General features: G+C 54.9%; 11 protein-coding genes across 11 annotated transcripts; 3 read left to right on the plus strand and 8 right to left on the minus strand.

Moving 5' to 3' along the window:
* Positions 1-7: 7 nt before the first annotated feature.
* Positions 8-3282, minus strand: BD324DRAFT_651324 (hypothetical protein; the record flags this gene model as incomplete). The annotated part of the gene is made up of 3 exons (XM_022018315.1): positions 8-616; positions 654-3210; positions 3248-3282. The coding sequence occupies 3 exons, from the start codon at positions 3280-3282 to the stop codon at positions 8-10; spliced, it is 3201 nt and encodes a 1066-aa protein (XP_021870912.1).
* Positions 3283-3727: 445 nt separating this feature from the next.
* Positions 3728-5067, minus strand: BD324DRAFT_579948 (hypothetical protein; the record flags this gene model as incomplete). The annotated part of the gene is made up of 6 exons (XM_022013418.1): positions 3728-3872; positions 3924-4072; positions 4118-4367; positions 4407-4441; positions 4484-4645; positions 4687-5067. 6 exons carry the CDS (start codon positions 5065-5067, stop codon positions 3728-3730), a joined length of 1122 nt encoding a protein of 373 aa, XP_021870913.1.
* Positions 5068-5101: 34 nt separating this feature from the next.
* On the minus strand, positions 5102-7177 carry BD324DRAFT_627388 (DNA glycosylase). Its single transcript, XM_022015994.1, has 12 exons — positions 6793-7177; positions 6673-6751; positions 6630-6636; positions 6551-6588; positions 6432-6503; positions 6370-6388; positions 6254-6331; positions 6156-6221; positions 6080-6120; positions 5890-6042; positions 5557-5845; positions 5102-5514 (listed from the first exon to the last, which is right to left on the minus strand). The coding sequence occupies exons 1-12, from the start codon at positions 7020-7022 to the stop codon at positions 5120-5122; spliced, it is 1467 nt and encodes a 488-aa protein (XP_021870914.1). The 5' UTR covers positions 7023-7177; the 3' UTR covers positions 5102-5119.
* A 4907-nt stretch (positions 7178-12084) lies between these two features.
* BD324DRAFT_473195 (hypothetical protein) lies at positions 12085-13528 on the minus strand. Its single transcript, XM_022012883.1, has 3 exons — positions 12866-13528; positions 12302-12651; positions 12085-12255 (listed from the first exon to the last, which is right to left on the minus strand). Exons 1-3 carry the CDS (start codon positions 13430-13432, stop codon positions 12201-12203), a joined length of 972 nt encoding a protein of 323 aa, XP_021870915.1. The 5' UTR covers positions 13433-13528; the 3' UTR covers positions 12085-12200.
* Positions 13529-14235: 707 nt separating this feature from the next.
* Positions 14236-15431, minus strand: BD324DRAFT_473117 (hypothetical protein). The gene is made up of 5 exons (XM_022012882.1): positions 15192-15431; positions 15127-15149; positions 14936-15090; positions 14748-14886; positions 14236-14697 (listed from the first exon to the last, which is right to left on the minus strand). Exons 1-5 carry the CDS (start codon positions 15327-15329, stop codon positions 14514-14516), a joined length of 639 nt encoding a protein of 212 aa, XP_021870916.1. The 5' UTR covers positions 15330-15431; the 3' UTR covers positions 14236-14513.
* BD324DRAFT_627414 (disulfide-isomerase precursor) lies at positions 15392-17351 on the plus strand. The gene is made up of 12 exons (XM_022015995.1): positions 15392-15716; positions 15755-15789; positions 15837-15845; positions 15895-15917; positions 15959-15999; positions 16055-16136; positions 16175-16253; positions 16300-16438; positions 16480-16494; positions 16535-16744; positions 16780-17039; positions 17082-17351. Exons 1-12 carry the CDS (start codon positions 15621-15623, stop codon positions 17302-17304), a joined length of 1212 nt encoding a protein of 403 aa, XP_021870917.1. The 5' UTR covers positions 15392-15620; the 3' UTR covers positions 17305-17351.
* Positions 17352-17371: 20 nt separating this feature from the next.
* Positions 17372-19364, plus strand: BD324DRAFT_627423 (putative 26S proteasome regulatory subunit). Its single transcript, XM_022015996.1, has 8 exons — positions 17372-17523; positions 17593-17745; positions 17790-18067; positions 18113-18249; positions 18298-18595; positions 18634-18748; positions 18789-19202; positions 19245-19364. The coding sequence occupies exons 1-8, from the start codon at positions 17412-17414 to the stop codon at positions 19340-19342; spliced, it is 1605 nt and encodes a 534-aa protein (XP_021870918.1). The 5' UTR covers positions 17372-17411; the 3' UTR covers positions 19343-19364.
* BD324DRAFT_627436 (putative fructose-bisphosphatase) lies at positions 19365-21017 on the minus strand. Its single transcript, XM_022015997.1, has 9 exons — positions 20660-21017; positions 20463-20623; positions 20355-20417; positions 20228-20312; positions 20102-20175; positions 19992-20058; positions 19702-19951; positions 19610-19662; positions 19365-19557 (listed from the first exon to the last, which is right to left on the minus strand). The coding sequence occupies exons 1-9, from the start codon at positions 20783-20785 to the stop codon at positions 19396-19398; spliced, it is 1041 nt and encodes a 346-aa protein (XP_021870919.1). The 5' UTR covers positions 20786-21017; the 3' UTR covers positions 19365-19395.
* BD324DRAFT_627444 (putative T-complex protein 1 epsilon subunit) lies at positions 21018-23581 on the minus strand. Its single transcript, XM_022015998.1, has 15 exons — positions 23366-23581; positions 23290-23315; positions 23197-23242; positions 23129-23153; positions 23051-23086; positions 22900-23012; positions 22798-22849; positions 22628-22758; positions 22517-22584; positions 22137-22478; positions 21977-22097; positions 21752-21937; positions 21573-21710; positions 21351-21531; positions 21018-21313 (listed from the first exon to the last, which is right to left on the minus strand). The coding sequence occupies exons 1-15, from the start codon at positions 23414-23416 to the stop codon at positions 21180-21182; spliced, it is 1650 nt and encodes a 549-aa protein (XP_021870920.1). The 5' UTR covers positions 23417-23581; the 3' UTR covers positions 21018-21179.
* A 47-nt stretch (positions 23582-23628) lies between these two features.
* On the plus strand, positions 23629-24426 carry BD324DRAFT_564755 (P-loop containing nucleoside triphosphate hydrolase protein; the record flags this gene model as incomplete). The annotated part of the gene is made up of 2 exons (XM_022013031.1): positions 23629-24055; positions 24095-24426. Coding segments are annotated over 2 exons (759 nt in total), but the record flags the coding sequence as incomplete, so codon positions are not given.
* A 271-nt stretch (positions 24427-24697) lies between these two features.
* BD324DRAFT_651333 (cytochrome P450) lies at positions 24698-26647 on the minus strand (the record flags this gene model as incomplete). Its single annotated transcript, XM_022018316.1, has 10 exons — positions 24698-24776; positions 24813-24917; positions 24957-25110; positions 25146-25336; positions 25372-25496; positions 25531-25610; positions 25651-25744; positions 25780-25833; positions 25873-26459; positions 26497-26647. The coding sequence occupies 10 exons, from the start codon at positions 26645-26647 to the stop codon at positions 24698-24700; spliced, it is 1620 nt and encodes a 539-aa protein (XP_021870922.1).
* Between the last annotated feature and the right edge of the window lie 17 nt (positions 26648-26664).

The raw sequence follows: 26664 nt of genomic DNA on the forward strand, positions 1-26664 counted from the left end.
ATTATTATTATTTTTTATCCTCATACAATGTCCTAGAGCCGGGTCCATATTGCCACTGCTGTGGCGAATCCGGCGACCGATCAACAAGATGCTGGGGACGCGGGTATTCGAGATGCCTGTCAAGAGATGGAGGGTGCCATGGCGAGTTTCGGGATGCATGGTAGGGGTTGGCCGGGGCGACGGTGGAGGGTCGCGGAGGCGGTGCTGGGTATGCCGGATCGATCGGTTGTCGATGCGAGGGTAGCCACGGTCGAGGTGAATATAGTGTGGTGTGGTGGTCGGGACGCTCGTACACTGCTCCAAAGCTGGACCTCCGTCTTTCCTCGGAAGGCGGCGGCGGCGCAGCGTGAGGCGTCGCGAGAGAGGGGATGATGGATCTAGGTGAAGGTCGTGTCATTGCGTTTTCCCCGTCGCGCTCGGATACCGTGGCGTCAGAAGCATTGTCAGTGTCAAAGCGCCCATACCGGGAGGACTCTTCTGCGGCGTCATTGTTCAGCATGGCGGACAGTGGCATGCCACCGGGACGGGGGATGGGGACGATGGCAACGATGGGAAATGTGCCGAGTTGAGGTCCGGGAGGATTGACGCCGCTCCACGTGAATGGTGGGGGCTTGACCTGGAGGTTGTCAGGTTTGCAATGAACGTGAACTCACCTCTTCTTCCTCCACAGTCTCCCCCGGGCCATCAATTTGATCCTTGTGCGCGTCGTAATAGTTGCTGACCTGGCGCTCCGACTTGCCGTCGAGCTCTGCTGCAATGGCTCGGGTATCTCCCTGATGTCGCTTGTAGAGCTCCTTGAACCGCCGCTTCTCCTCGACGGACCAATACGAGTTTGTGGCGTTTCGTCGAGAGGGTGGTTTGTCGTCGGGAGCATTGGGGTCCGCATCGACCTTGCGCCGCTTGCCGGGACGCTTGACGGGGGGTAAGAGGTCGGAGGGGGTTGCTGGTTCGGTAGGAAGGGTTTCGGTCGCCGTGCTGGTGCGTGGCCGCTTGGTGGTAGCGGCAGTGGCGGTCTTGACCGTCATGCGCATCTTTGACTTGGTCGATGGGCCTTCGCTACCGGCACGAGAGGGAGCAGCGCTAGAGTCGACCAGATCGCCCTCCTTGGAGGAGGAGCCACCGGGAGTCTCCTTGAGCACGCGCTGTCGGGCGGTGAGCAGATCGCGACTTTTAGCCGGGGTGATGTGCGATTTGGGTCCCGGGTGGGTCTTGTCGACTGTCGGTTTTTTCCTCTCCATATCTGCGAGAAGAGCAGAACTCTTGCCGCCCTTTTTGATCGGTACGACACGTTTCTTCTTGTCGCCACGTCGTGAGGCGAGCATGCCTTTGTAGTCGACAGACTTTTTGGTGCGATAGTAATAGTGGACGCACTCCGCGGCCTCCTTGTTGGGCAGACCATCGGCAATCTTTCCAAACTGCTTTGGATAGGCGAGGTAGCGTCGGAGAAAGGTGGCACGTTCCTCGGCGGTCCATTCGGGCTCGGCGTCGCCATTAAAGTCGTAGAAAGCGACGGGATCGGTGACAAGATCGTTTTCGTCGTCATACAGGAGCCGCTTTTCATCGTCCAAGATCATGTCGGGTACGACAGCGGTCGTCTTGCTGGCGCGATATGTCGGATCTCTCGCGGCAGTGTCTTGGAGACTGAGGAGGATTTCTTGGAATTCTGCCTCTGTCGCTACCGAGTCTCCAGCACCTCGCCGGCGGTTCGCACGCGAGCCAAAAACTTCGTCGCCGGGTGTGGTCGGAGCGGGACCTGCAGCGGGGGTGAGGATGGGCAAGGCGTTCGGTGTGGCGTAGAGGTCGGCAGGGGGTGGACCTCGTAGCTCCATACTGGCGTCGAGGGCACGGCAGTGCTCTTTCCATTGCTTGTCGATCCTGAGGTATTCGGCTTTCAGACGGGCGACCTTGTCGGCCTGGTGTATCTTTTCCCTGCCGACTTGGCGAGTGACGAGAGGGGACACGGCGGGGTTTATTGGGGCGTAAGGGTGTGAGGAGACGCGGGTGTTGGCGACTGGCGCGACGAGGGCGTTGGCGTTGAGAACTGGGTCGATATCGAGAGCGGGGAGGGGTTGTTGTTGTTGCGCGAGTCTGATCGCAGCGATCACCTTTAGCCGTCTGATGTCTTCCGAGACTTGAGGTTCGGGGCCAGGGTCAAGCTCGATGGATTCTGCGCTGGCGTGGGTGTCGACGCGTGGATCGTGTCTGCTGAATGGGGGTTTGTTGATGGCATGGGGGAGTTGTACGGATCGTCGTTCGGCGATGGTCGCTCGCGGGGCGAGGGCGTTGGTTGGCGACGGCGCGGGCGACGGCGCATGAGGTTGCTGAATCGAGTCGCCTTGCGGCTCGATGAGTGGTGACGGCGCAGGCGACGGCGTATGTGGTTGCTGGATCGAGTCGCCTTGCGGCTCGATGGGTGGTGACGGCGCAGGCGACGGCGCATGGGGTTGCTGGATCGGGTCGTTCTGCGGCTCGATAGGTGGTGACGGCGCAGGCGACGGCGCCTGTGGTTGCTGGATCGAGTCGCTTTGCGGCTTGATGGATGGTGACGGTCCAGTCGACGGCGCAGGTCCCGGAGCCAGCTCCGCCACCACATCCTCACGCTCCTCCAGCTCGCGCTCCGTCTCGGGTCCTGGAGTCAGCGGAGGCGGCGGAACACTCGGTGTCTCGGGTCGCTCGACGTCGAGCGTGTCTCGAGTGTCCGACTGAACCGATTTCTCCTCCACAGGCTCCTCTGGCTCCTCCACTCCCTCGACCACTGCCCTCCTCCAGAGCTCGTCTTGCGTCATTGTCAACTGCTCCAAGAAAGAAGTCGTCGGACTGGAGATGTGTGTGATCTCGGGAGTAGGTGATCTACGTGGGGGTCGACGCAGTGCCTTGGACGGGGAGACCAACTCGCCTTCTTCGAGATCGTCAGAATCATCATCGGCTGGTGGCAGGGGGACTGTTCGATGAGGGGTCGAAGAGGGCGAAGAGATGGACTCGCGAGGTCTGGTGGATGTGCTCGGGGAGGAGGACTGCCTCATCATCCGAGGTGCGCGAGGGACGGCAGAGGATCGTGAGATGACGACGGGACCGGAATGGATCTGGGCCTGAGCCGACTTGTCCCTCTCCAACGCTCTGGCAAAGTTGCGACCGAGAAAGTTGATCCGTGGGGGGTCGGTACCATGGCGAGAAGGGGACAACTTGGTCGGGGAGAGGGATCGTGGCGCACTGGGGATCAGGGGTTTGATCTACAGGCAAGACTCACTCGCTCGGCCCGTAATCCATCCCATTCCACGGCATGTCGAGGCTGAGTCTGTCTCGGACATCAAAGTATCGATCCCGTCGGGGTCGATGAAAGTCTGGGTCGTGATACCGCCCGCGAGGGGGAGACGGGGTCTGGGATCGGGGCGCTCGGGGCCCTATTGGAGGAGCGAATGGTGGTCGTGGCCGGTCCCGGGGCTGGAGAATGAGCGGGGGAGAGAAGGGGGGGACTCACATCATGTCTCCCTCTATCCCATCGTGGTCTTCCAGGCGGCCCACTCATTCTATGCGGCGATGTCCTCTGGGGACGAGAGGGTCCAGCTTCGGGTTGCATGGAGGCACAGGGGTGTCAGTGTGGTGTTGAGCCGCATCAGGATGGTGTTGAGTGGATGATCAAAGTATTCAACAAAAAACGATCAACAGAAAGATTCCCGGATAAATTGGGGGTCAAAAATAGAGACACATGATAAAAAGGTATTTGGTGCTACAACTGTGCTTTCCAGTTCCTCTCCTCGTTGTGCTCCCTGTATTTGCGGGCCATGATGGTGAACGAGGTCGTGATGGATTGGATAGTGCTCGGGTTCAGAGCGCGGAGATGGGATTTGGCTTTGGATTCCCAGGCGTGATAGCTTTGGGGGGAGGTCAGGGAGGGGGTTTTGGGGGGCAAGTTTGGGACTCACGCTAGCTGGCCAGAGGCTTCAAAATCGTAGTCGGTCGATTTGTACACGAGGCTGATGTGACTGCTGATCCACAACGGCCAAAAGAACGCCCTGTTGGATAGCACGGTGATGGTTTCGGGGTACAGTTTGGCGAGAACCCAGGGCATGTGCTGGGGGGGTGTTAGGGGGTACGTGCGGCGTGACAATCAACTCACGACCGAGTGATCAGCCCACTTGTGCCCGTTAAACGTCTCATAAGTTTCCAGCCAGCGTTCGAGAAAGGTGGCTCCTTTTCTCGCGACGATGATGCCGTTGCACAGCCCCTTGGGGTCCATCGAGTCACCGAGGTCCCATTGTGCGGCTTCCATGGCCATGACGGTGTCGTAAGCGAGGAGAGAGTGTTTGGAGAAGGAACGGAGGATGAACGTGTCAATGTCGAGGTAGATTCCGCCGTGTTGAAGGAGGCTGAGAGGTTAGGGGTGGGCGGGGGGGTTAGGGGCTCACACTTCGAGACGGATGATGTCGGCCTTGTGGGCGAACTGTGGGGGGTTCAGCAGGGGCAGTGTGTGTATAGCTCTCACCTTTGTCACTGGGTTCTTGTGACTCCCTATCGTGGTGACATCTCTCGCCCTGTGGATTTCCACGAGACCTTTGCGCTGTCCCTCGTCGTCGACCCAGCCCTCCCAGTTGACGACGCGGGACCACCAGTAGCCTCTGGGTTCGTAGAGACAGTGGAAGAGGACCTGGGCGTATGAGACCCGAGGGCACACCGGACGTGACTCACCTTTTCTGGCTTCAGCGTAACCAGGGCAGAGCGCATGGCGAGGTAGGCATAGTATGGAAAGTCCTCCCGGGTTGAGTCTGGGTCCAGCCCGTAGACATAGTGGACGATGTTGGGGATAGGTTCGCGTGGGAGTGGTAGGGATGGGACGGGGAGGTCGGTGTTTGTGGGGATGGGAGGTAGTGCAACGGCCAGCGGGGGAGGTTGGTAGGAGGAGAAGACTGAAAAGGTGGACCCGAGGATGACGCCTAGGGCCAAGAGGAGGGTCGCGGAGAGGGCTCTGGAGGTGATGGAACGGCAGGAGAGAGGGGTCGATTGGAGGTCTCTCGGCTGGCTCTTCTCCAGGAGGGGCACGTAGAACCGTGGCAGGCCTCCCTTGAGCATGGTGCATGAGTGAACGGGAAAAAAAACAAAAACAAGAACAGTGTGGCATGCATTATTTTCGAGGCATCAATGGCATCATGACCTTGCGGATGGTTTTAGGGGCTGTCTTGGCCTCGAACCTGCCCCAGGAACCGTAGACGGCGGCCCAGACCTTTTTCACCCCGGTACCGACGTTGGCAGATTCGACAGTGTCTGCATCGTACCAGATGCCTGTGGTGGGTGGCAGGGTCGTGCCTGGGGGAGGCTCGACGAGGACGTGAACGACGTGGTAGGTCATGTTGATGTGGGAGAAGATGTGTGGGACGGATGCGATGTAGCGTGGGGTTGGCGATTGGGTCAGTTGGACGTATGTAGAGAGGGACTCGAGTGCGAGCCGTTCACGATCGGTGGAGGTGGAGTCGGGAGGGATGGGTGTGGTTGGGGGCTCGTAGAGTCCGGCGAGGAGGCCTGAGGGCAGGCGTTAGCGAGTTGCGAGCGTCGGGGAATCACCTTTGTCTGGTCTCTTGGTGAAGAGCCACCGCCGGTCAGTGTCTGAACGCCATTCGAGGATGCAGACGACCTCGTGCTCCTCTCGAGATGTCTTTTTCTCCTTGCGCATGGGGAAGATGCAGACGGACGGGATGGTGGTCGGGATGGGTTCACACAGGGTACAGGCGAGGGTGGGTTGTGGAGGAGGCCTTTTCACTTCGGCATAGGCCTTGCACGATGATCGCAGGGGGCAGCTGCCGCAATCTGGCGCCGTGGGTTTGCACACTTGACTACCGAGCTCCATGAGCGCCTGACGTGTTGTCAGCGAACAAAGTCTTTGATCTGACCCCTTGCCTGATTCCAGTCTCCAGCGACACCGGGTCGATCGGGAAGGGCGTCGACCATCTCTGCAGCGGATTTCCACAGTTGTTTGATGGTGGCGGGGCCGGTCTGTGACGCGTGAATGGCGAGAAGGCGGGTGAGGAGGCGGTGAACGTTGCCGTCGACCTGGGGGTGAGGTCAAGAGGAGGCGGGGAAGGCTTACCAGTGGGGTGCGAGTGCCGTACGCCGTGGAGCATATCGCCCCTGAGGTCAGTGGTGGTGATGAGGGGGAGTCTCACCCGCAGTGTACTTGCCCACGCCGGGGATCCCCTTTTCCAGCTCGATGGGGTCTGAAGGGAGGCGGCCTGGGGGTCAGGATATTTGGGTCGAGGCTCACCTTTGTATTTTGGGTTGCTCATGATCGTTTTGGCGCCTTCAAGGAGGGATCGGGCACGTCGGTAGTATCCGAGTCCACCTGGCGTCAGAGGGGGCTACGAGGGTGGGAGGACTCACGCCACATTGCGTTGACCTCCTGTGGCAGGGGTCAGCAAAAGTCATATGCGCGGGTGGCTCACCTCGAGGTCTGCCTTGGCGAGATCTGCAATGGTCGGCCACTTGGCGATCCACCGGTTCCAGTAGGCGATGACCTGGGGGTCAGCGGGGGGGGGGGGGGGGGGAAAGAGGGTGGACGCACAGTTGAGACTTGGGTCTGCTGGAGCATCACTTCGCTGACTTTTGAGGGGTGAGCTTGGGTTAGGTCGTGGTGAGCCTACCCCATATCTGGCTTGTCAGTGGGTGGACAGTGTGTTCACCTACCTCGTACGCTCTCTGGCCTTTGGCCTCAGGGGAGAGATCCGGGTCGTACGGTTTTCTCCATGGCATGCGGCGTTTGTCCCTGGAGGGGGAGGGTGAGCGTGGTGAGGGAAGGCGGCTCACCTGACCTGCTCGAACCAGTCGAGTAGGGCGTCTTGGGAGGTGATCACATCGGAGGTGCTGTGGTACTCGGGCCCGTGGGGACGGCTCGAGGCAACGCAAGCCGGGGCATTGGCCGTTTTTCGCGTGACTTTGGAACGCTTTGCAGGCGGAGGAGAAGGCGATGGGGCGTATGGGTCGGATTCGGAGCCTGAGGATATGGTGTAGGTCGAAGAGCTTTTGCGTGGTCTCATCGGGCAGGTGGGGTATGAAGGTGAAATATCGGACGCGTCGGGGGACGTAGGTGGGTGGTCAAACGGTGCAGCATAGACGGTGCAGCATGAGAATGCGTAGTGTGGTGCAGCGGGATGATAACTCGGCGAAGCATGAGCGTAAGCCTTTAGCGCGATGTAGAGTATGCATGCGAGCTGCAGAACATGCTCGAGGCGTGGGCAGTGCCGCGGAGTGGACTACGGGTATCTACAGGAACCTCACTACGTGGTCGACACTGAGTGGACGTGTTACTCTGTGGATCGTGGTCCAGGGGCCCGTGTACTGTCATCGACATACATAGAACAGTCACCATCAAGGGCCGTTGTGTCACTGTACTTCTTTACGAGAGTTGAGTCGCCAAAGCAGGACGCTCGGAACTCGGGGTGACACGTGGTGTCTGCCAGAATGAGATTATGGTCTATCCACTTTCGTTGGCACTTTCTGTTTTTACGTAACTTGGACTGAGGAAAAATCACCACGTGGTGTCTGCGAAAATGAGATTATGGTCTATCCACTTTCGTTGGCACTTTCACTTTTTTACGTAAGTTCAAACGTCCAAAAATCGCCACGTGGATGAAAATGGACGCCAGTCTCCCATGCTACAAACGTTAACCTTACCTTCTGCTGCCACGTCACCCGAGCCCCTTGCCACTGGGCGGACCTGAGGATGACCGTAAAGCATGACCCGTCGTCCCAGGTGTATGTGAACCTCACACTTTCGCCAAGACATTCATCGCATTCTCCACGCAAGACTAACGGGCCTCAAGTGGCGTGGTGACCTCACCCTGGCTTGACCGTGGCATACCCCACACTCTCTGTCGCCGAACGTGGCTTCCGAGACGTTGCAACTGAGCACGATCAGACGGGCTGCTTCCGTGCTGGTGACACACCTTGCGCTCTGACGGGCCGTCCCACCCGCAGCGTAACCGTGGTCGGCAGCTACTCTCTCATGACGATGTCCTGGTCAGCAGCCACTCTCTCCTGACGATGTCTTTGCCTCTGCATAAGACCTCATACTGTCATGTCCTCCTCGCGACTCATGCATTTGACGTGGAAATGTTTTGCGGCGTAGCGAGACTATGAGCACTCTGCCACTCATCTCGCCACACTGAGCGATATGGTCACTCTCCGTGGCGTACTTTCCCTTGTGCTGCATCGAAACCGGACCATATGGTCTATCCAGTTTCATTGGCGTTGTACCCTTTTTACGTAGGTTGAGATGGCCAAAAATCGCCACGTGGTCTGAGTCCACCGCATCATCTCTGTGCAAGCGACGACGTGCGCAATGAAAGATGTCGATAGCATCTATGACTGGTGTGATCATCCAAACAAGTTCTTTTATAATGTCACTCGATACATCAATCGCCACCCAAGCTGCGGTATGGTCTATCCACTTTCGTTGGCACTTTTGATTTTTTACGTAATTTTAAACGTCCAAAACTTGCCACATGGTAACACCCGCCACAGTCAGAATATAACATGGTCTATCCACTTTCATTGGCACTTTCAATTTCATTACGTAATTTTAGACAACGAAAAATTGCCACGTGGCGATCTGGGAGTCAATCTTAAGTCATCACATCTAGTGCGCAGCACATCACCTGCCTCCCTAGCTGCGACGCAGCGATGTATTCTGCTTCCACTGTGGAGTGGGTAACTGTTGAGACGTGTTGCTAAATCCTCCAATGTCACGCGAGCAACTAGTGTTCTCTTCATGCAGATACTCCACTCGCTTGCATGCTTCATCCAGCCTCGCATCATACCGAAAATGAGGTCGCCCGAAACACTCGGATGACATGGTCTATCCGACTTTGGCAATGTGATTGTCTTCTTCAATGCAGACACGCCACTCATCGATCCGAACTGGGATATGGTCGCCACCCAAAGAACTCGGATGATATGGTCTATCCACTTTACTTGTCTTCAACGTTGCGAAATCGGCGAGTGCCGGTTGCCACATCTAAATCGGATAACATGGTCTATCCACTTTCCATGGCACTTTACTGTTTTTACGTAATTAAGCAACGGCAAAAATTGCCACGTGGCCTTCTGAACGGGCTTTAGATGTAACGTATATCGTCACGTCGTACGACCCCATCACACTGCGTCCGCGTCAGATCCCAGCCGAAATGCGAGTGAGCAGTACACTGGGCCATCCACTGGGCTGCATCAATTACCTGCCTCGAAGCTGCGGTGTGCACTTCGGCGAGGCGACTCAGAGCCACTCAAATTGTGGTATCCACTCGGGAGCTCTGAACGATAACCTCTCCTGAGACTGTTGTCACCATGCCTCGATGTCCAAGAACTCAGTCAGTCCTCACCTCCACCCACCCTGTTCCATAGCTCAAACCCTCATCGGTTCAAGACCTTGCCCCCCCTCCCCCTGGCGACTGAACCGCCACACTCAAGAAGACCGACACGGTCTATCCACTCTCTATGGCACTTTTCTTTTTTTACGTAATTGATGAACGCCCAAAAATCTTGTGTGAACCGACGTTTAGTTGCCCAAATCGCTGGTCCTTGCCCTTCGAGATGCATCACCTACGGGCTCATTCCAACCTACATCGCATAGATTTGCGACACTCGACTCTTTCGTGCTGTTGGCTTGAGAGGCAGCAGACTCAAGTCATACGCTGACTTGCCATATTGCATCCGCCAACCTGAAAACGGATGACATGGGCTATACTATCAGGTCGTGGGAGCGCAAATAAGTCCACACGCTCCGAACCCTGGCCCGCTCACGCGATCCTTACTCGAGCAGAGCACATGTTTTCGAGCGGGCCGCGGCAATCTTGTGACTGCAACCTCGCAACAGACTGCCATATTTCCGCCACACCCTGAAAACCGTGAAATATGGTCTATCCACTTCCTGTGGCACTCCCCTATGATCTCGTAACTCTTGAAAACACGTTTCAGAACACCCACTTTCTCTGCACACGGAGACCTGACTTGGACTGGCGATATACACGAAGGATAGCCAGAAGTTCGTTCTCGGGTCTGGGAGATCAGGCGTCTACACCAGCCACCATATTGGGCAAATTGCTTTAGTCGCATCGACACCCTGCTAAGTTTAGTCAACACGTCGGGCGTCTTGGAGTCATCGGGCACAGTGTACCGGTAGATCAAGCATGCAGTCCTAGCATTCTACGAAGTCCTTGGCTGCCGATGTAGCCATTGGGCGGGAGATCCAGCTGATACGAATCATTGCACTGATGTTAGTTATTCGATGCTCGGGGTCTGAGCTTGTCTGAGAGCTCTTTGGTCCTTTGCGGAAGGACATAATGGAGAAGGTACGACTTCATGCCGATTGAATATGGGACCATCTCCGTGCTGGAAAAACGTTAGCATCAGGGCATTGCGGCGATAGTGGCTGTAAGACAACGGCAATAGGCAAATGGACAAACGGCTCGGCTCCTTAGACTCGTGCCACGGCATGGCCTCTTATTGATGTGGCACGTGGTGATTTTTCGACGTTCAAAATTACGTAAAAACAGAAAAGTGCCAGGGAAAGTGGATAGACCATAATGAAGGTTCCAGTGGAAAGTGGATAGATCATGTTTTCTGGCAACCCCATCTCCGGGATGCGTGTGCATGCATTGGTGGCGTGTCTGCATTGCAGAGGTCACTAGATGCTCGCGGTTCGACCGTCTTGTCATCTCGGTGAAGGTTTCCCTGGCCAGTGGCGTCTCTGCATCGACTAGTGACATTGGAGGATGTAGCCTCTGGTCTGCGTTTTTCGTACGTTTAAAATTACGTAAAAAAGTGAAAGTGCCAACGAAAGTGGATAGACCATAGTATACCCGGCGAAATGAGGCGTCGCAACCAGTGACGTGTTATCACTCATCAAGCGGTTTAAGCACCTCTGGCAGGTCTCTGCATACGTACTCATTCTCTTATTTGCTCTGCATGATCTATCAGCCCTTCTAGAGGTCATTCTCGAGTTACAGGTGTATCACCAGTACGAGTGGTCTTGCCACGTGGTGGATTTTTCGACGTTTAAACTTACGTAAAAAACAAAAAGTGCCAACGAAAGTGGATAGACCATGATACCAGGATTTAGCAGACACCACGTGGCAACTTTTGGTCAACTCAAGTTACGTAATAAAAGTAAAGTGCCAAAGAAAGTGGTTAGACCATAATGATACATCCGGATGCGAAAAAGCGTGGCACAAGGCATCGCATCGCTGCTTGACGCTTGTGGTGATTCTGACGTGACTCTATGTCGGTCGACAGTGTCCTCTGTGCAGAGTTTGCCGTGACGATGATATTGTCAATGGTCCCGCGCATACCGAGCGTCATGATGTACCGTACATAAAACTGGAATGACCCATGTTATCCGATTTTTACTGTGGCGGGCTCCTGGCCACTCGGTCGCCAGTACGCTCTGAGAAACGGCTGATCACACAGGACTGCAGAGTCGCAGTGTCAGTCAACTGGAGCCAATGGCGGCGAGTCCCACGTGGCAAAAGAGTGGGTGTAGTGCCTACGGGCTGCCACTATGTCCCGCTAGCCCTGCCAGCCCTGCAGCCCTGCCGGCCGATGCCCCCTATCACAGCTTTCACGACACACCCCTCTACCCCGCCCGCCCTTTCAACACCGCAAGACAATACATTATACTCTTCGCCTACATCGCATGGATCACATGAACCTCACCCACCCCCTCACCCACCCCCTCACCCACCCCCTCACCCACCCCCTCACCCACCTCCCTCGGTACCGGCTTCCTCCGTCCCTTCACCATCGGTGTCGACTGTGGGGAGATGACCCCGATGATCTCACCCGAGTCGTCAAACAGGATCGACCCAGTGTTACCTTCCGACTTGCTGAAATGTTCCGGCAATACCCCGGCATGATGATCATATCCCAGACCCAATCCCCCGCCCATCGGCGATGGATACGCCACCGATGCAAACGGTCTGGTCGCTGATGTCGGTGTAACAGGTCCAAACGACGACTGTCTGGAGGACGCACTCCAACCGGAATGTGACGAGATATAACTGTCCCTGGCCGATGCTGGTGATGATGACGTGGCCGGTGCCAACGATGTCGTCGTCGACGATGCCCACGTCACCCCGGCGACCCGCTTCAACTGCTCAAATGTCTTGCCGCGGACAAAGGCGAACCGCGATGGCTCGCCAGTACTCGATGGCGACCTCTGCTCACTGCTGTCCTCTGACAACATTGACACGGATCTGGCACCGGGAAACGAGGTCGCTACGTCTGTCAGCCTCGTCTCCTTATCCTAAACCCACGAGTGTACACCCCACTGGTCGGTGGTATCTTCTCCGCCCCATCCCTGACCCTATACGGATCCTTGCCCAGATCCTGACTCTTCTTATTCTTCTTATGACCCCAAAGGAACGACTCGCGAGATGGTTTCCTCGAAGGCTCAGGTGACCACGGAGTGTTGACGGGACTCTCGTGATCCGAGGAACTACCCGAGGACAATGATGGCGTGTCCTCAAACGCAGGCATGTCCACGGGCAAATGATGCATCGGTCTCGGTTCGAATGGCGGCTGTAGGTGCCCTCGTCTCGCTTCGGACCGGGGAGGGATGGGCGGAGCGTCGGTCATCTTTGATCGGCGCGATAGAAAGTGTGGTAAACGGAGCTGCAAGATGTGTCAGTGATTTTTGTTGACGTGGGCGGCGAGAAAGTGAAATGTCATGATGGATGGTGTGCGATGGAAGCGAGCGACGTAATGTCGAATCACCCCGCAACGTTGATGGATGGTCCGCGGAAACGAGCGACGCAATGTCACATCGAATCACCCTAGGCACAAGTGTCCTCCAACGAATGCCCTCCCACAATTCCGAACTACTCACCCTGGTGAAAAACCTCCCTCGCCCCGCCTTGCTTGGCTGCGGTGCAGTATAGGTCGGCGGCGAAAAATACTGAACCCTTCGACCCTGCTCGACCTGCAACGGGAGTATGTCCAACGACCTTGTCGCAAACGCCGATGGCACGGGCGGGAGTGGAAAGTCGAAAGTTTCTGCGTCAAATGGATGATCTTCGTCCTCGTCGTCCTCGTAGTTGTCCAGAGGCGGTCTCCGGTGTAGATCAAACACAGAGTGATTGTTTATCCTCTGACCCAAATCTATCGACGAGTAGTATCCAAACGGTCTGTAAGGTGTACTCTGTGTGACATGACGCAAGGTGGCTGTAGCATACGCAGTGTCTAGGTCTGAGACATTATTGGTCGGTGTGAAGGTGGCTTCGGTACTGTTGTGATAGGTATAGAGGGACGATTCTCGTTGACCGATGACAGGTGGATTAGCTCTAGAGATCCTGCTCTTGATTCCTGCCAGTCTTGACCTGCTGCTGCGTGGATGTAGCTCGTCGAGGTCGGAATGTCGAGATGAAGCAGTGCCAGAATGGAAGAGTCGTCGCATCGAGGTCACAGCGGGTTTGTTATTTTTAATATATGTATTTTTAACCGGAAAAGGGAATATTTTTTCTGACAACGCAGCGCAGTCCAGCAGCGAAGGTAGTCAGTGTCACAACCAGCAGTCTAGCTGCACAGTCGTCTGTCGCAGTCTAGCTGCCAATGTCAACAGGTCGGGTCGTGAAAATATGTAGGTGAGGATGGAAGGGGGGGAAGAAAACGCATCGTTACGTCCAAAACATTCTGTTCTATATCTGTTCAGAACTTTTTTCTCCCCCCTTCACTTCTGGACCGACCGACCGACCGCTACCCTCCCTCATGTCGAGAGTTGTACAATAACACTTTCCCCACGGACGCCGTACCAGCTGCATAGGGGGCAACGACATCTCATTGGACCCGGAAATCTCCGGGAGCCACTGTGGCTTTTTCTCTCAATACACCTGTCAGCCTCTGGTCCAATCTTCGGACTGGACCCAGACCCTCCCTCTTCCTCGCAAGATCGGACAGGAACAACGCTTGACGGCAGGGGTTAACGGCATCGATTTCGAGATCTCCAGCGGAGACGAAGTCGAGCCAAGATGCGTGCAGAAGGAAATTTTTTTTCTGGGGTTGGCTCGGAAAAACAACAGTGGCGAGAGTCCATGTAAACTCAATTTCTAGGGTGGTCCAGATACAGCAATTCGGTCGCCATCGTGGCGTCTCTCGAGGCGAGGACTACCGTGGCGTATGATCGACAGGGGGACCGACCACAGAGGACTTGAGCCCCAGCAGAACCACATGCCCCAAGGCTATCAATGTCTCAATTGCTTGGCAGCTCGAGTGTGCTAGCGTCCCCCTCGTCGTGACGTGATGCGAACGATGTCGACGCTTCTTCTGATGAAAACTTTTCGCAGCACCCTCGAACGTAGCACCGTGCCTGAAAGTCTGGAGGCATCTTGGATTCCAGTGGCAATAAGACATCATTACATTGTGGATAGCTGGCGTCGAGGTGGACAATGACGCAGGATACAACTGCCACGACCAAGAAGCTACCACCTCAAAGTGTACGAAGCCGTCACAAAGCCTGACCGCCTTGTGACGCCTTGCACTCACTTCAACATCGCCGCTCTCCACCTCACCGCCTCATACCCCCAACCCGTGTGCAGTATCGCCGCTGCCAGCACCAACCACGTACTTTGACCCCAGTATATGGCCACCGCACTCCGCTGAGGATCGCCACCGACGGAATTGCCAATAATTGTAGCTTGAGCGATGAACGCGATCCAAGTGAATCTGAGACACACTTCAATCCAATTTATAAACGTTACGCCACCGCCACTTACAAGAACACGACGACGATGGAGACAAAGTGGAGTTGAGCCAGCGACCACAACTTGTCCTTGTTTGGCTCTGGCATCTTCCTGAAGCTATATCGAATAAAGTAGGCGTGGTGAACGCCAGCGACCACGACGAGCGCAAACGCTTAGCCCGAATATATCAGCCCTCGTACGATGAAACATTGCCGCCTCACCGACCACGCTCGTCACGACAACCTTGGAAAAGTTTTTCGAAATGTCGGTAGGCAGATCAAATCCAAAGTACCCATCAGGTATCTGGTATTGCCACCCACGATAGATGCATCCGAGCTTGTCAGTGATCTGCAGATTGGACACGTTGTATCCGCAGCTAGATGCATCAGCGAAACCAACCCACTGACCTCACTAATTCTGAGCTGCGAAGCGGATCTTTATCGTCCTCAGCTACAATCTCGAGGACACCACACTCACCGTTTCCGTCGGCGTGTTGGCACTGACATACCACACGCTGTCGGCGCTGGAGAACGAGGCGACAGCGAGCAGGACAGAGGATATGATGGGGTACAGGAGGTGGATGGGCAGACCGACGGTGCGGTCAGGAACGGGCATCAGGTGTGAGTGGGGAGGGACGTCAGCTTGGGTCAGGGTGGGCGGGCTTTGTGAGGAGTTGTGAATGAGGTCGCGAAGGACGATGCAGAGCTACTATGCCATCTCATACATGCTACGTCTTCACACTTGTTCACACTTGGACTCGGAGCAAAAGTCAAAGGTGGATCCGCATGAAAGGATGCATGTACCAATTTGATTCCGTCGTCCTCTCTGCGGCGGGCTCCACGTCACAACGGCAGCAGCCCATGTCCCAGCTCTAACAGCACACTTCTGCATCTCTCCTCGAGCACCATGAGATTCGTTTCCGCTACATTCTCCGCCCTATCCCTCCTGAGCTTGGCTCTGGCCAGCAAAGTTGTCGACCTCGACTCCAAAAACTTTGAAAATGTGAGACCCAGTCGCGCTGACTCATGCTGACCACCCAGATCATCGGTGGGAGCAAACCTGCTTTGGTCGAGTTGTAAGTTTCGACTCTCCCGTTGTTCTCCCTGCTGACCCCACACACAGCTTTGCTCCGTGAGCATGCCTCATCCCTCCCACGCACCTCCTGCTGACAAACAACCAGTTGGTGTGGACATTGCAAGAATCGTGAGTAACCCCACCACCCATCATCGCTGACAAAGCCACAGTTGCCCCTACATACGAACAGCTTGCAGACGCCTTCCCATCTGTCAGCTTGCCATCCCCCGCCCACGCGGTACGCCCCTAGCTGACTCCCTTCTCAGGACAAAGTCGTGATTGCCAAGACCGATGCCGATGGTGTGGGTAAAGAGCTCGGAAATAGATTCGGCGTGACTGGTTTCCCAAGTGAGCGCCAAAAGACACCTCCTCAACCTAACGCCCAGCTCTCAAATGGTTTCCCGCTGGCTCGCTTGAGCCTCAAGACTACTCTGGTGGACGAGACTTGGACTCTTTGGCGTCTTTGTGAGTGTGTGTGCCTCCATCTCCCGCTCCACGCTGATCCACTCAGCGTTTCCCGGGAATCTGGCGTAAAATCCAACATCAAGCCTCCACCCCCTCCTGCCGCTGTCGAACTCGATTACTCCAACTTTAACGACATTGCTCTCAACGACAGCAAAGATGTCCTCGTCGCTTTCACAGCGCCTTGGGTGAGTCTACACAGTGTTCTCGATCCACTGACGCCGCCCAGTGTGGACACTGCAAAGTGAGCTTCAAACGACAACCCTCTCCCCCTGACTCTCCAGAACCTCAAACCCGCTTACGAGTCCGTCGCTCGAGCGTTCGCTTCGGAGCCCTCTGTTGTCGTCGCGCAGATGAACGCGGATGACGAGGCCAACCGACCCATCGCTTCGCAATACGGCGTCCAGTCCTTCCCCACGATCAAGTTCTTCCCCAAAGGTGGAAAGGAACCCGTCGCGTACAGCTCGGGAAGGACAGAGGAACAGTTCATCGAGGTGAGCCACACTTCGATTGACATTTCTCACACCAGTTCCTCAACGAAAACTGTGGCACATATCGGACCGCTGGAGGTTCCCTTTCTGCCAAAGCTGGCAAAGTCTTGACACTTGACAAACTCGCATCCAACTTTTTCACCGCCGATCTACCTTCTCGCTCTGACATTGTCGCAGAGACCAAGAAATCATTGGCCGAACTCGGCTCCTCTGTCAGCACCTCGGCCAGCTACTACCTTAAAGCCATGGAACGAATCATGGACAAGGGAGAGTCCTGGTTGACCAAGGAGCAGGCGAGGTGGGTGATTGGCCCATGTGACACACACCTGACGTGTTCCAGAATCGCTGGGCTGCTCCAGTCCCCCGCCCTCGCTCCTACCAAGATTGACGAGCTGAAAATCAAGGCAAACATTCTCTCCTCATTCGCTGAGAAAAAGGTCGAAGAGATCGCAGATGCTGCGAGCGACATTGCCGGGGAGAAGATGGAAGATGTCAAGGCGTTCATCAGCATGATGGAAGCCCAAGGTGCCAAGGCGACTGACCGAATCAAGGAGGAGCTGTAGTGAATGTGAATCCATCCATCCATGCATTAAAAAAAAAGGTGCCACAACTTTCATCGTCCGCGCGTCTCGAGTCCATTCATCCATTGCTCTTCTCTTCATCATCCGCCATGTCGTCTGCACCTGGGAAAGACAGCAAAGCGACAAACGGGGCGACGGAGGAGCATAAGGGGGATGTTGAGAGTGAAGTCAAGGTGGTGCCAAAGATTACGCCTGAGGATGGTGAGTTGTCACTGAGGGGCTGCCCTTTAGTCAGCATCACCAGCCTGTTCATGCTGACCCTCTCCTCAGAGGTCCTTCACCATCTCACACTCATCGCTCGCGGGGTGACCAACATGGAGCCACGCTTCGTCATCCGAGTCCTGCGAACCCTCACCACGACGAGAAAGAAGACGTCAAAAAAGGTTCTCCGGACGGTATTGGAGAAAGCTTATCCATCAGGATGTGAGTGTCTCCCGCTGAACCCCCATACTGAGCCTCAACTACAGCCAAGACGGGCCAATCGCTGATCGCGTCCGCCGTCTTCCAGTCACTCCCTGATGAGTCCGCGCCCGAGCTCGACTCAGCCGGAGCCGACACTGAGATGGACGTCGATGCCGCGCTAAAAGATGTATCAAAGACAGACTCATCTGAACCTCCCAAAGCCGTGCAACCCAAAAAGTTTTCACCTCCAACGGACGCCTCGGGCGACTTGGTAGTGGAAGGAACAGTCTATCTGCGGCTCTTGCTCCTCCTCAAGGCGATCGACGCAAAGCACATTGACGAGGTTCGCCATAAACCCCACTCAGGTCAGGAACGCTGACCCCACCAGGCCCAGCAATTCGCCCTCGACACGATCGAGCTCATCAACAAGGCCAACAAGCGCAGCTTGGATCAGCTCGCTGCAAAGGCTTACTTTTACCTCGCGCGAGTGTACGAGCTTCAAGGCAAATTGTCCGACCTCAGATCGTCAGCTACCGTGTCCCTTCTCCATCCCTTTACTCACTCCCTTTCCAGGACACTGCTCGCCGCTCGTCAGACCGCCTCTTTGCGAAAAGACGAGACCCTCGAAGTCACTGTCATCAACCTACTCCTCCGATCTTACCTCGCCGATAAGCAATACGACCAGGCCGACAAGCTAATCGCAAAGTCGACGTTCCAAGGTCAAGTCAACCAAGCTCAATCTGTCAGATGGCTGTTCTACGCCGGTCGATTGAGAGCTATCCAGCTCAACTACACAAAGGCCAGAGAATACTTTCAGACGGCCATCAGACGCGCTCCTAAAGACGACGTTGCACCTGGCTTTGTCCAGATCGTGAGTCATCCCTCCCAAACACTGCTCACTTGTTCCAGATCCACAAATACTTCATCGTGGTGGTACTCCTCACCGGTGTCATTCCTGAGCGTTCCATGTTCCGCAAACCTGTCTTGCGCGACGCCCTCGTCCCGTACTTCCAGATCGTCCAGGGTGAGTCGAAGCTCCACCTCTACGTCTCCTGATTCTCCAGCCGTTCGAGTGGGCGATGTCACAGCCTTTCAAAAAGCATTCAAGGAACACGAGGCTACTTTTCTGGCCGATTCAACCCACTTTTTGATCCTCCGACTGCGACACTTTGTCATCAAGACTGCCCTCCGAACCATCACTCTGGCTTACTCGCGCATATCTCTCGCCGACGTCTGTATCAAGCTTCACCTGGATTCCGAGGAAGACACAGAGTATATCGTCGCCAAAGCCATCAAAGACGGAGTCATTGATGCCACGATCGATCACGTCGAGGGATACATGCAATCTCGAGTCGCCAGGGACATGTACGAGACGGAGGAACCGGCCAAGCAGTTCAATCGACGAGTGGAGCACTTGACCGGACTATACAATGAGACGGTCAGGGCGATGAGGTACCCTCCAAATGCTCATCGGAAGGGTGAGCGTGGGGTGTCTCAAATCCTTTGCTGATAGACAACAGAACTTGACAACGCCGCCGAGACTCGGGAGCGGGATAGAGAGATCGCTCAGATGATCCAGGACAATGATGTCGACGATGATGACATGGATGACCTCTAAAGGTGGTGACCAATGCATGAGTGTGACAAACCGGTCCCCCTCTAGAGTACATATCACCAGACCTTTTCACCGTTCTCGCCTTCCCATGCGTTGTAAAACTTTTGCAGATCCTCGACATCCTCCTTACTGCCAAGAAAGACGGGACATCGACCGTGGATGTGCGTTGGAGAGACGTCGAGGATTCGGCGGGAACCTGTGGTGGCAACACCTCCTGCCTGGTCAAAGACGTCAGCGATCTTGCCCCCCCAAAACCCCCCCTCCACCCACCTGTTCCGTCAAGAACGCCATTGGGAACGATTCGTAGAGCATTCTCAGCTTGCCTGACTGTTAGCGCCCTCGCGTGTCCCCATGGCACTCACCATCCTTGTTCTTCTTGTCCCCTGGATATCCAAAGATCCCACCGTACAGCAACGTCCTGTGAACGTCTGCAACCATGGAGCCAATGTATCTAGCGGAATAAGGCTTATTGTTTTTGGGGTACTTGATCGACTCGAGGTATTTGAGGGTCGGCTCGTGGAAGAACAAGCTGTTGCCTTCGTTGAACGAGTAAATCTTGCCTCGGGAAGGGATCTTGATGTTGGGATGGGTCAAGATGAACTCTCCGAGTGACTGCCTGTGTTAGACATCTCAAACTAATCATGGGGCCCACCTCATCCAGCGTGAATCCGTCGACGCCTTGACCAGTTGTCAAGACCAAGTTGCAGGATGAACCGTACCTAGCCATGGTGTCAGCATCCTAAAGTCACCTGGGCGACCTACATGGTGTATCCCGCAGCGACCATTTCCTTTCCTGGGCGAAGCACGTCTTCGACGCTGCCTTTTGACCCCGGCGCCTGTGGTAGTCAGTAGGACTCATCATCGCCGGCAGAACGCTCCGCAACTGACCACTTTGTAAATACCAAAGATCGTTCCTACATTGACACCAGCATCGATATTGCTCGATCCATCAAGAGGATCAAAAACGACACAGCTGAGCCCGTGTCAGTCACCATGCTGTGGAAAATGTCCTCACTATGTGCCTTTGCTTCTGCCAGTAACAACGATGGCATCTTCCACTTCCTCAGACACCATGACGCTGGGACGATTATCAGTGATCGATTTCGAGCTTTCGATGACCCACCTGCACTGCCCTGATGCCCTCAGAGCGTTCACCATGATATCATTGGACAAGACATCCAATTTTTTCTGCTCCTCTCCACTGGCATTGGAGTCTCCGGCCAGACCGACCAAGTTGATCAACCTGGCCTTTCGGACCTGGGAGGCAATGTATTTCGAGGTGACCTGGGAGTTCAGCCTAGAAACCCATCTCCCTCTCACCTGGATACCAATCAGGAGCAGGGTCAACTCCCCCGAGGCCTTCTCGCCCAAAGCTTGTTGTTGGGCGAGAATGTGACGGGTGAGAGTGATGAGGTCGGTGGAAGGAGCTTCTTGTTCGGTCGCCATAGTGTGAGGTAAGGCACTGGGTTTGTTTTGAACAGGCGATGATTCCGATCGAGCTTTCTTGGTAGGTGTTTGAATCGTTTGCGAGGTATTCGTGCGTATCTCGGTAAAGACAAATGCTCCGAGCCGGCGGGTCAAGGTCGTTCAAAGTAGAGACTGTTTTGGAATGTCTACAAAATGAATCGAGGTAACAAAGTCTTTGCTTCCTGTACGTGCTCTGTGCTCTTCAGACGGACCTCCAGTGTATCCATACAACCCATACAACCCCCACAACCATCCCGACCTGCTCCGGCCCGGGGCATCCGAACCACAACTCCTCCATCCATGAAATCCGCTTTTCGGCGCTACTCGGCGGTTGTGGGGGCGGGGGAAAAATATGCATACAAAATTGGTTTCTCTATGCTCCATCCGCGAATAGACTGGCATCAATCACATCGTCTACTCGGAGAATCATCCTGACCACTTGTGTGGCGAGCAGGAACTGTTGTCGTTTGGAAATCAAAGGGTCGTAGACGTGTTGCTCCTTCATGTCTACAAATTAGCATTGCTCCCCTTTCTGAAGACTCACCATTGACACCGGTTTGCAGACAGTCGATACCCAATCTAGGATTGCTCTCCGTCACCTGTCGACTCTTGACATCTGCCAATGTATCGATCGGAGACAGACCACTGTTCTCCGCGAGTGCAAGGGGAACCGCATCGAGGGCAGTCGCGAACGCTCTCATGGCGTATTGCTCAATCGAAGGGATCTGTAAAGCGTCAGAATAGGGTGTTCACAAGAGCTGCTGACCTCGTCTGCCCTCTTGGACACTGCAATCGATGCACAGATCTCCGCAGCTCCACCTCCGTACACCACTCGGTTATCCCTGACCAAGTTTCGGACCACACACAGCGCGTCATGCAGGGCTCGTTTCGCCTCGTCAATAATCTAGAGCGCGGTCAATTGACTGTTGCCGTTCCCTCTCTCACCATCTTGTTGCTACCTCTAACAAAGATAGTCACGGCCCGAGTATTGGCGCACTCCTCAATGACCAGCATCTTTTCTCGAGTCGTCCCAAACGTCATTTCCCTGACGAGACCCGCCTTGCCCAATTTTTCAGCAGTCAAGTCCTCAAAGCGTGGGACAATGCGACCGTTGGTGGCGATCGCAATGAGCTGGCAGTGATCAGCAAGTATGTACTTGTCCGAACCCACCTCGATCTCTGGTCCACCGACCCATCGCACCGCAGGCAGGTCATTCTGCATCAACAAATGGTTCGCCTCATCGTCAAAGCCCCATTGACAGATGACAAGGTTGGCGCCAGTGTCCTTGACCCTGTGTTCAGTGTCAGCGACGTCTCGTGTCCTGGCTCACCTCTTGATCATCTCCAAAAACTTTTCCTTTTCATACTCTCTGAGCTTTTTGTACTCTTCCACACTCTCTATATCCAACTTGTGCTTTGTCTTTGGTCTGGGCGGTTCGAATGGGCACGTCAAGATGGCCAATTTGGCATCGCGGACAGTGGTCGGCATCTGAGGATGTGACATGTCCTTATCCACGACCACTCCCTTGACCAAAGACGTATCTTCCAGAGCACCTCCGACTTTGCCATCCACCTTGATGAGCTCAAAATCGACATCTCGACGAGCGAGATCAGCGACGGAGAGGACAGCGTCAACCGCAATATTGGCAAACTTGTCGTGCGCTATCGAGACACTGAGGTGCCGTCAGCGTGTACTGCGGCGTTGACTCACATTTTGCTACCGAGAGACGTCTTTGCAGTCTTGAGCAGATTGCTAATGTCGTCCTTGGAGAATTCGATCTGCGTCGTGGTATCAGCATTTGCTTCCCCTTGCTCCACTCACAGTGTCTGCAACTCGATCCAGCTCCTGAATGGCAATCTCACACGCCTTTTCGTATCCGTCCGCTATCCGAATAGGGTGGATCCCACGATCAAGCAGGGTCAAAGCGGATGACAGCAAGGCACCGGCCAACACTGGTACAGGTGAGACGGTACACGGCGAGGCATACTCACCGACGACTCCCGTGGTTCCATCTCCAATCTCATCATCCTGCGACTTTGACACCTGAGTGGGAGATGAGCTCGTTTTCCCAGGACTGACAGAGGGAAGCTGACCTGCACTAATAATTTTGCAATCTGGTGCTCGACCTCCATCTGCCCTAAAATCGTAGCTCCGTCATTTGTGACGGTGATATCTCCATCCGGCGAAATGAGGATCTTGTCCAGGCCTGAAGGGTCAGACGCGACTCCCTCTCGCCCCTCTCACCTCTCGGCCCAAGGGATGTTTTGATAATGTTCGTAACTGTCAAATGTCAATGTCTTAAACTTGGACTTGCCCACTGACCAGCTCTCGCGGCGAGGATATGACTCTGATGCGGTGTGAGCTTGGCCCAGCTAAAACATCGAGCTCACCCTTATAGCCTCCAAGCCGTGCGTTCTGACCTTCTTGCCCTGCTCGCTGCTTGGGGTAAGCTCACCCATCAAACCCACGGCGCCTCGACCTACCGGACAATGATGAACGGTCGACCATTCTGAGAGCGTCGTGAGCTTCCTCAAGAGTTTCGCTGGCGCGATTTCTCACCTCGTCCTGAGCATAGACCGCTTGTCCAGGCTCGATCTGTCCGACAGACATCTTCTGCGATATGTAAGAGTGTATAGCAATCAAGCAGTCATGTTGAAACGCGGTCGCTCGAAATTAGCAGTGAACCCGCGACCACAAAATAGGCGCTCAACCACTTGAGCCTATTTCACCTCCACTCTTCGGGTCTGCTTAGAAATCTTGGATGTTCAACACTGCAGTCATCTGTCTCGACAGCGGTCATACGAGGATCTAACGCTGTCAAGATGTCAGATCCTCTCGACACGGCTGTCTCTCGCAGGCTCAAATCTGTCAAGAACATCATCATCGTCCTATCTGGAAAAGGAGGTGTAGGCAAATCATCATCAGCAGTGCAGCTCGCCCTCTCATTGCTGAACACATCGCCAAACACAAGGGTCGGACTCTTAGACCTCGATCTGACTGGACCGTCCATACCCCGGATGGTCGGTCTCGACACACCCGAAGCCTCTGTTCATCAGTCCTCGGCTGGCTGGGTACCGGTCTATGTGGACCAAGAACGCCGGCTCGGATGTATGAGCATTGGATTCTTGTTAAAAGATAGAGGCGACAGTGTGGTATGGCGAGGGCCAAAGAAGGACGGAATGATCCGGCAATTCCTGTCAGAAGTCCGCTGGGGAGATCTGGACTACCTAGTGGTTGACACTCCGCCTGGTGGGTTACATTCCTTTTTCCCAAGCTCATGCGCTGCAGGAACATCTGACGAGCACATCTCCCTCATGACACATCTACACCCTCTGTTCACACCTACCTCCGAGAACCCTACAACGCCCAGTTCGATCCTCATCACAACACCTCAGACTACTGCCCTTAACGACACCATCAAATCCCTCTCCTTCACCCGCAAACTGTCTCTACCGGTCCTCGGTCTCGTCGAGAATATGGCCGGCTATGCTTGTTCCTGCTGCGGGGAAATCAGCGACACTTTCGGACGAGGAGGCGGAGAAGACATGGCCAGACAGAATGGGCTAGAGTTCCTGGGCAGAGTGCCCATAGACACTGTACTGATCAGGCTATTGGACGCGGTCTCCAAAGGCGATTTACCAGGAGCAGAGGCCAATGGAGCTCCACGATTAATAGAATTCAACGGACATGCCGGTGTATCCACCTTTCCCCTACTCGATCGGTACAACGAGACAGCATCGGCCAAGATATGGAGATCCATCACCGAAGGCATACTGCAAGGTCTCATACAGCGCACAACGGACATTTCACTGGCATTAAGAGCAAAGTCGGCAGTATAGATTCATCTTCATCTCGAGACGGGTCAACACCCCATGTATAATCCATGTATGTCTAGCTCGACAACGGCTTGAAGATGATGGGGATGTCGCTCTTGTTCGTGCCCTTGACGATGGTCTTGGACGAAGCGATCCTGGCGTGTCAAAGCTCAGCTTCTCAATCCACTCACATGCCCATTCTGACGACCTCTTGACCCTCCGGCTGGGACACCTCGAACGATCGAAGCAATGCAAAAACCGTCGCTTTCACTTGCATGATGGCAAATCGAAAGCCTCTGAAAGGTCAACTTCAGAGCGATGACACAGAAACCCACAGGCAGGGTCTGGTTCCGGCGGAGAATGTCAGGCTTTGACCCCAGATCGAAGGCAAGCCAGTTGCCTTGACAGCGCCGTCCATGAATCGTTCCGGTCGGAATTCCTCTGCATCGGGACCGTATATTTCCTTGGATGTATTCACGCTGGGTACAGCTGGGAATAAGTGAATGCTGGCTGCTCAGACTCACCGATGTTGATGTCGGTCCCCTTGTCAATGGTGACAGCATGTATGAGGCTGCCATTTTTGCCGACGATGGGCGTAGACAATGGGACGGTGACCGTCTTGTGAGTGTGTCGGGTGATGGTTGGTGCTGCAGAGTTCAAGCGCAACAGCTCTCTGACGAATGCTTCGAGAAAAGGTAGTTTGCTGATATCGTTCCTAGAAGGTCGGCGAAGCACTAATAGCAGACTTACATCGTAGGCTCATCTTCCATGTCCATTACCTCCGCTCGGAGCCTGGCTTGGGTTTCGGGACGTGTCGCCAGAAGGGACAGGCACCAGATCAAGGTGGAGGTAGTCGTCACGGTAGAGGCGAGAATCTGCGGTCAGTAGGTGCCACAACTCTACACGCACCAAGGTGGACAACAGCGAAACCAGCTCTTCGTCCGACATACGACTGCTGTCTTTGACGTCTTGAGCCATGTTGGCCTTCACTATGCGATTGAGCGAGAGCTGTGCAACGGGCTGACATACGCAGGGTGGAGATGACATTCTTTGACCCGAAGTCTGAGCGCGTGACCTCGTGTCCTTCTCCCAATAGTTCCCGCTTTCGAGTCTGCACAATATCCTGAACATCAGCCTGGGTTCGATCTCAAAAATCACATCACCGATCCGCTGAAATGTGTCCTTGGACTTGCCAAGAACCCTTTCGCTATGCTAAAGATGTCAGGCCTGGAAAGGGCGGCTGCTACTCACGAGCCAAGTTCCAGGGATCGCAAGCTTTGTCTTGATCTGCCACAAGACTCCCCTCAATCTCGTCGTCTGGAGGATTCCCATCCAGGCCGTGTACAATTCGTTGGGCGCTCCATCCATTGCCCCAAGATTCGTACCAGAAGAAGCCATACCCATCACGTCCGTCGTGAACATGCCCATAAAGCTCGAGGCACCTATCTGCCTACCTTCAGGTCCAACCTTGTCCACCAGGCGTCTCGCTTGATGCAAGAAGATTGGCCATTGATCGCTCATGGGCCCTACGCCAAAGGCAGGAGCCATGATCTTTCTCAGGCGTTTATGATCAGACCTGTCGACTGTCATCAAGCTGCGATCACCTAACAAGCGTCTGAAATCCGCCTCATGACTTTTACTTCGACCAAATTCATCGTCGTGGGAGAGGACATAAGAAGCCAGGCCAAGGTCGCAAGTGAGAATGTTCGGCGTGTACAGTAATGAACGCCACTGTATCGTTGGACCGTACTTGTCAAACCATTCTCTGGTGGTCTGGCCAGTTTCTTTCGCCAAAAGTGAGGGGAAGGACCCTCGCATGAAGGAATCGGCTCGGGGACCTAGAGACCTTGAGCTGCTGTTTCCTCCTCATCTCACCTGGTAGGTTCGAGAAGCTGAACCAAAACCGTTGTTTAGCCTCCCTGGACATCCATAACACTGCCAAGCCCGACAGGATTGTGGCGAGTGCGGTGGCGGTGGTCAGGCTGGTCAACGAGGCGAGAGCGTCTGCAAGCGTGCTGGAAGACATGCTGGAATGTTCTGCTG

This window comes from Kockovaella imperatae (genome assembly GCF_002102565.1).
Source record: "Kockovaella imperatae strain NRRL Y-17943 chromosome Unknown BD324scaffold_7, whole genome shotgun sequence".
Lineage (NCBI taxonomy): Eukaryota > Fungi > Basidiomycota > Tremellomycetes > Tremellales > Cuniculitremaceae > Kockovaella > Kockovaella imperatae.

Coding starts and splice junctions, on each gene's coding strand:
- BD324DRAFT_627388 (XM_022015994.1), bottom strand. CDS start 7,022: ATGAGACCACGCAAAAGCTCTTCGACCTACACCATATCCTCAGGCTCC. Junction 6,504..6,550: donor AGCAGACCCAAGTCTCAACT/GTGCGTCCACCC, acceptor GCTGACCCCCAG/GTCATCGCCTACTGGAACCG. Junction 6,043..6,079: donor ACGGCACTCGCACCCCACTG/GTAAGCCTTCCC, acceptor CCTCACCCCCAG/GTCGACGGCAACGTTCACCG.
- BD324DRAFT_627444 (XM_022015998.1), bottom strand. CDS start 23,416: ATGTCTGTCGGACAGATCGAGCCTGGACAAGCGGTCTATGCTCAGGAC. Junction 23,087..23,128: donor TATCCTCGCCGCGAGAGCTG/GTCAGTGGGCAA, acceptor GACATTTGACAG/TTACGAACATTATCAAAACA. Junction 21,938..21,976: donor TCGGTGGACCAGAGATCGAG/GTGGGTTCGGAC, acceptor GATCACTGCCAG/CTCATTGCGATCGCCACCAA.
- BD324DRAFT_473117 (XM_022012882.1), bottom strand. CDS start 15,329: ATGCCCGTTCCTGACCGCACCGTCGGTCTGCCCATCCACCTCCTGTAC. Junction 14,887..14,935: donor TGTCGTGACGAGCGTGGTCG/GTGAGGCGGCAA, acceptor ATTCGGGCTAAG/CGTTTGCGCTCGTCGTGGTC. Junction 14,698..14,747: donor TCCATCGTCGTCGTGTTCTT/GTAAGTGGCGGT, acceptor AGTGTGTCTCAG/ATTCACTTGGATCGCGTTCA.
- BD324DRAFT_627423 (XM_022015996.1), top strand. CDS start 17,412: ATGTCGTCTGCACCTGGGAAAGACAGCAAAGCGACAAACGGGGCGACG. Junction 18,250..18,297: donor AAATTGTCCGACCTCAGATC/GTCAGCTACCGT, acceptor CTCCCTTTCCAG/GACACTGCTCGCCGCTCGTC. Junction 18,596..18,633: donor CACCTGGCTTTGTCCAGATC/GTGAGTCATCCC, acceptor CACTTGTTCCAG/ATCCACAAATACTTCATCGT.
- BD324DRAFT_473195 (XM_022012883.1), bottom strand. CDS start 13,432: ATGCGACGACTCTTCCATTCTGGCACTGCTTCATCTCGACATTCCGAC. Junction 12,652..12,865: donor GAGGGAGGTTTTTCACCAGG/GTGAGTAGTTCG, acceptor CACATCTTGCAG/CTCCGTTTACCACACTTTCT. Junction 12,256..12,301: donor ATACCACCGACCAGTGGGGT/GTACACTCGTGG, acceptor TGACAGACGTAG/CGACCTCGTTTCCCGGTGCC.
- BD324DRAFT_627436 (XM_022015997.1), bottom strand. CDS start 20,785: ATGGCGACCGAACAAGAAGCTCCTTCCACCGACCTCATCACTCTCACC. Junction 20,313..20,354: donor GGCAGAAGCAAAGGCACATA/GTGAGGACATTT, acceptor ACACGGGCTCAG/CTGTGTCGTTTTTGATCCTC. Junction 19,663..19,701: donor GGACAAGAAGAACAAGGATG/GTGAGTGCCATG, acceptor GCTAACAGTCAG/GCAAGCTGAGAATGCTCTAC.
- BD324DRAFT_627414 (XM_022015995.1), top strand. CDS start 15,621: ATGAGATTCGTTTCCGCTACATTCTCCGCCCTATCCCTCCTGAGCTTG. Junction 15,918..15,958: donor GTGTGGACATTGCAAGAATC/GTGAGTAACCCC, acceptor ACAAAGCCACAG/TTGCCCCTACATACGAACAG. Junction 16,000..16,054: donor TTGCAGACGCCTTCCCATCT/GTCAGCTTGCCA, acceptor CTCCCTTCTCAG/GACAAAGTCGTGATTGCCAA.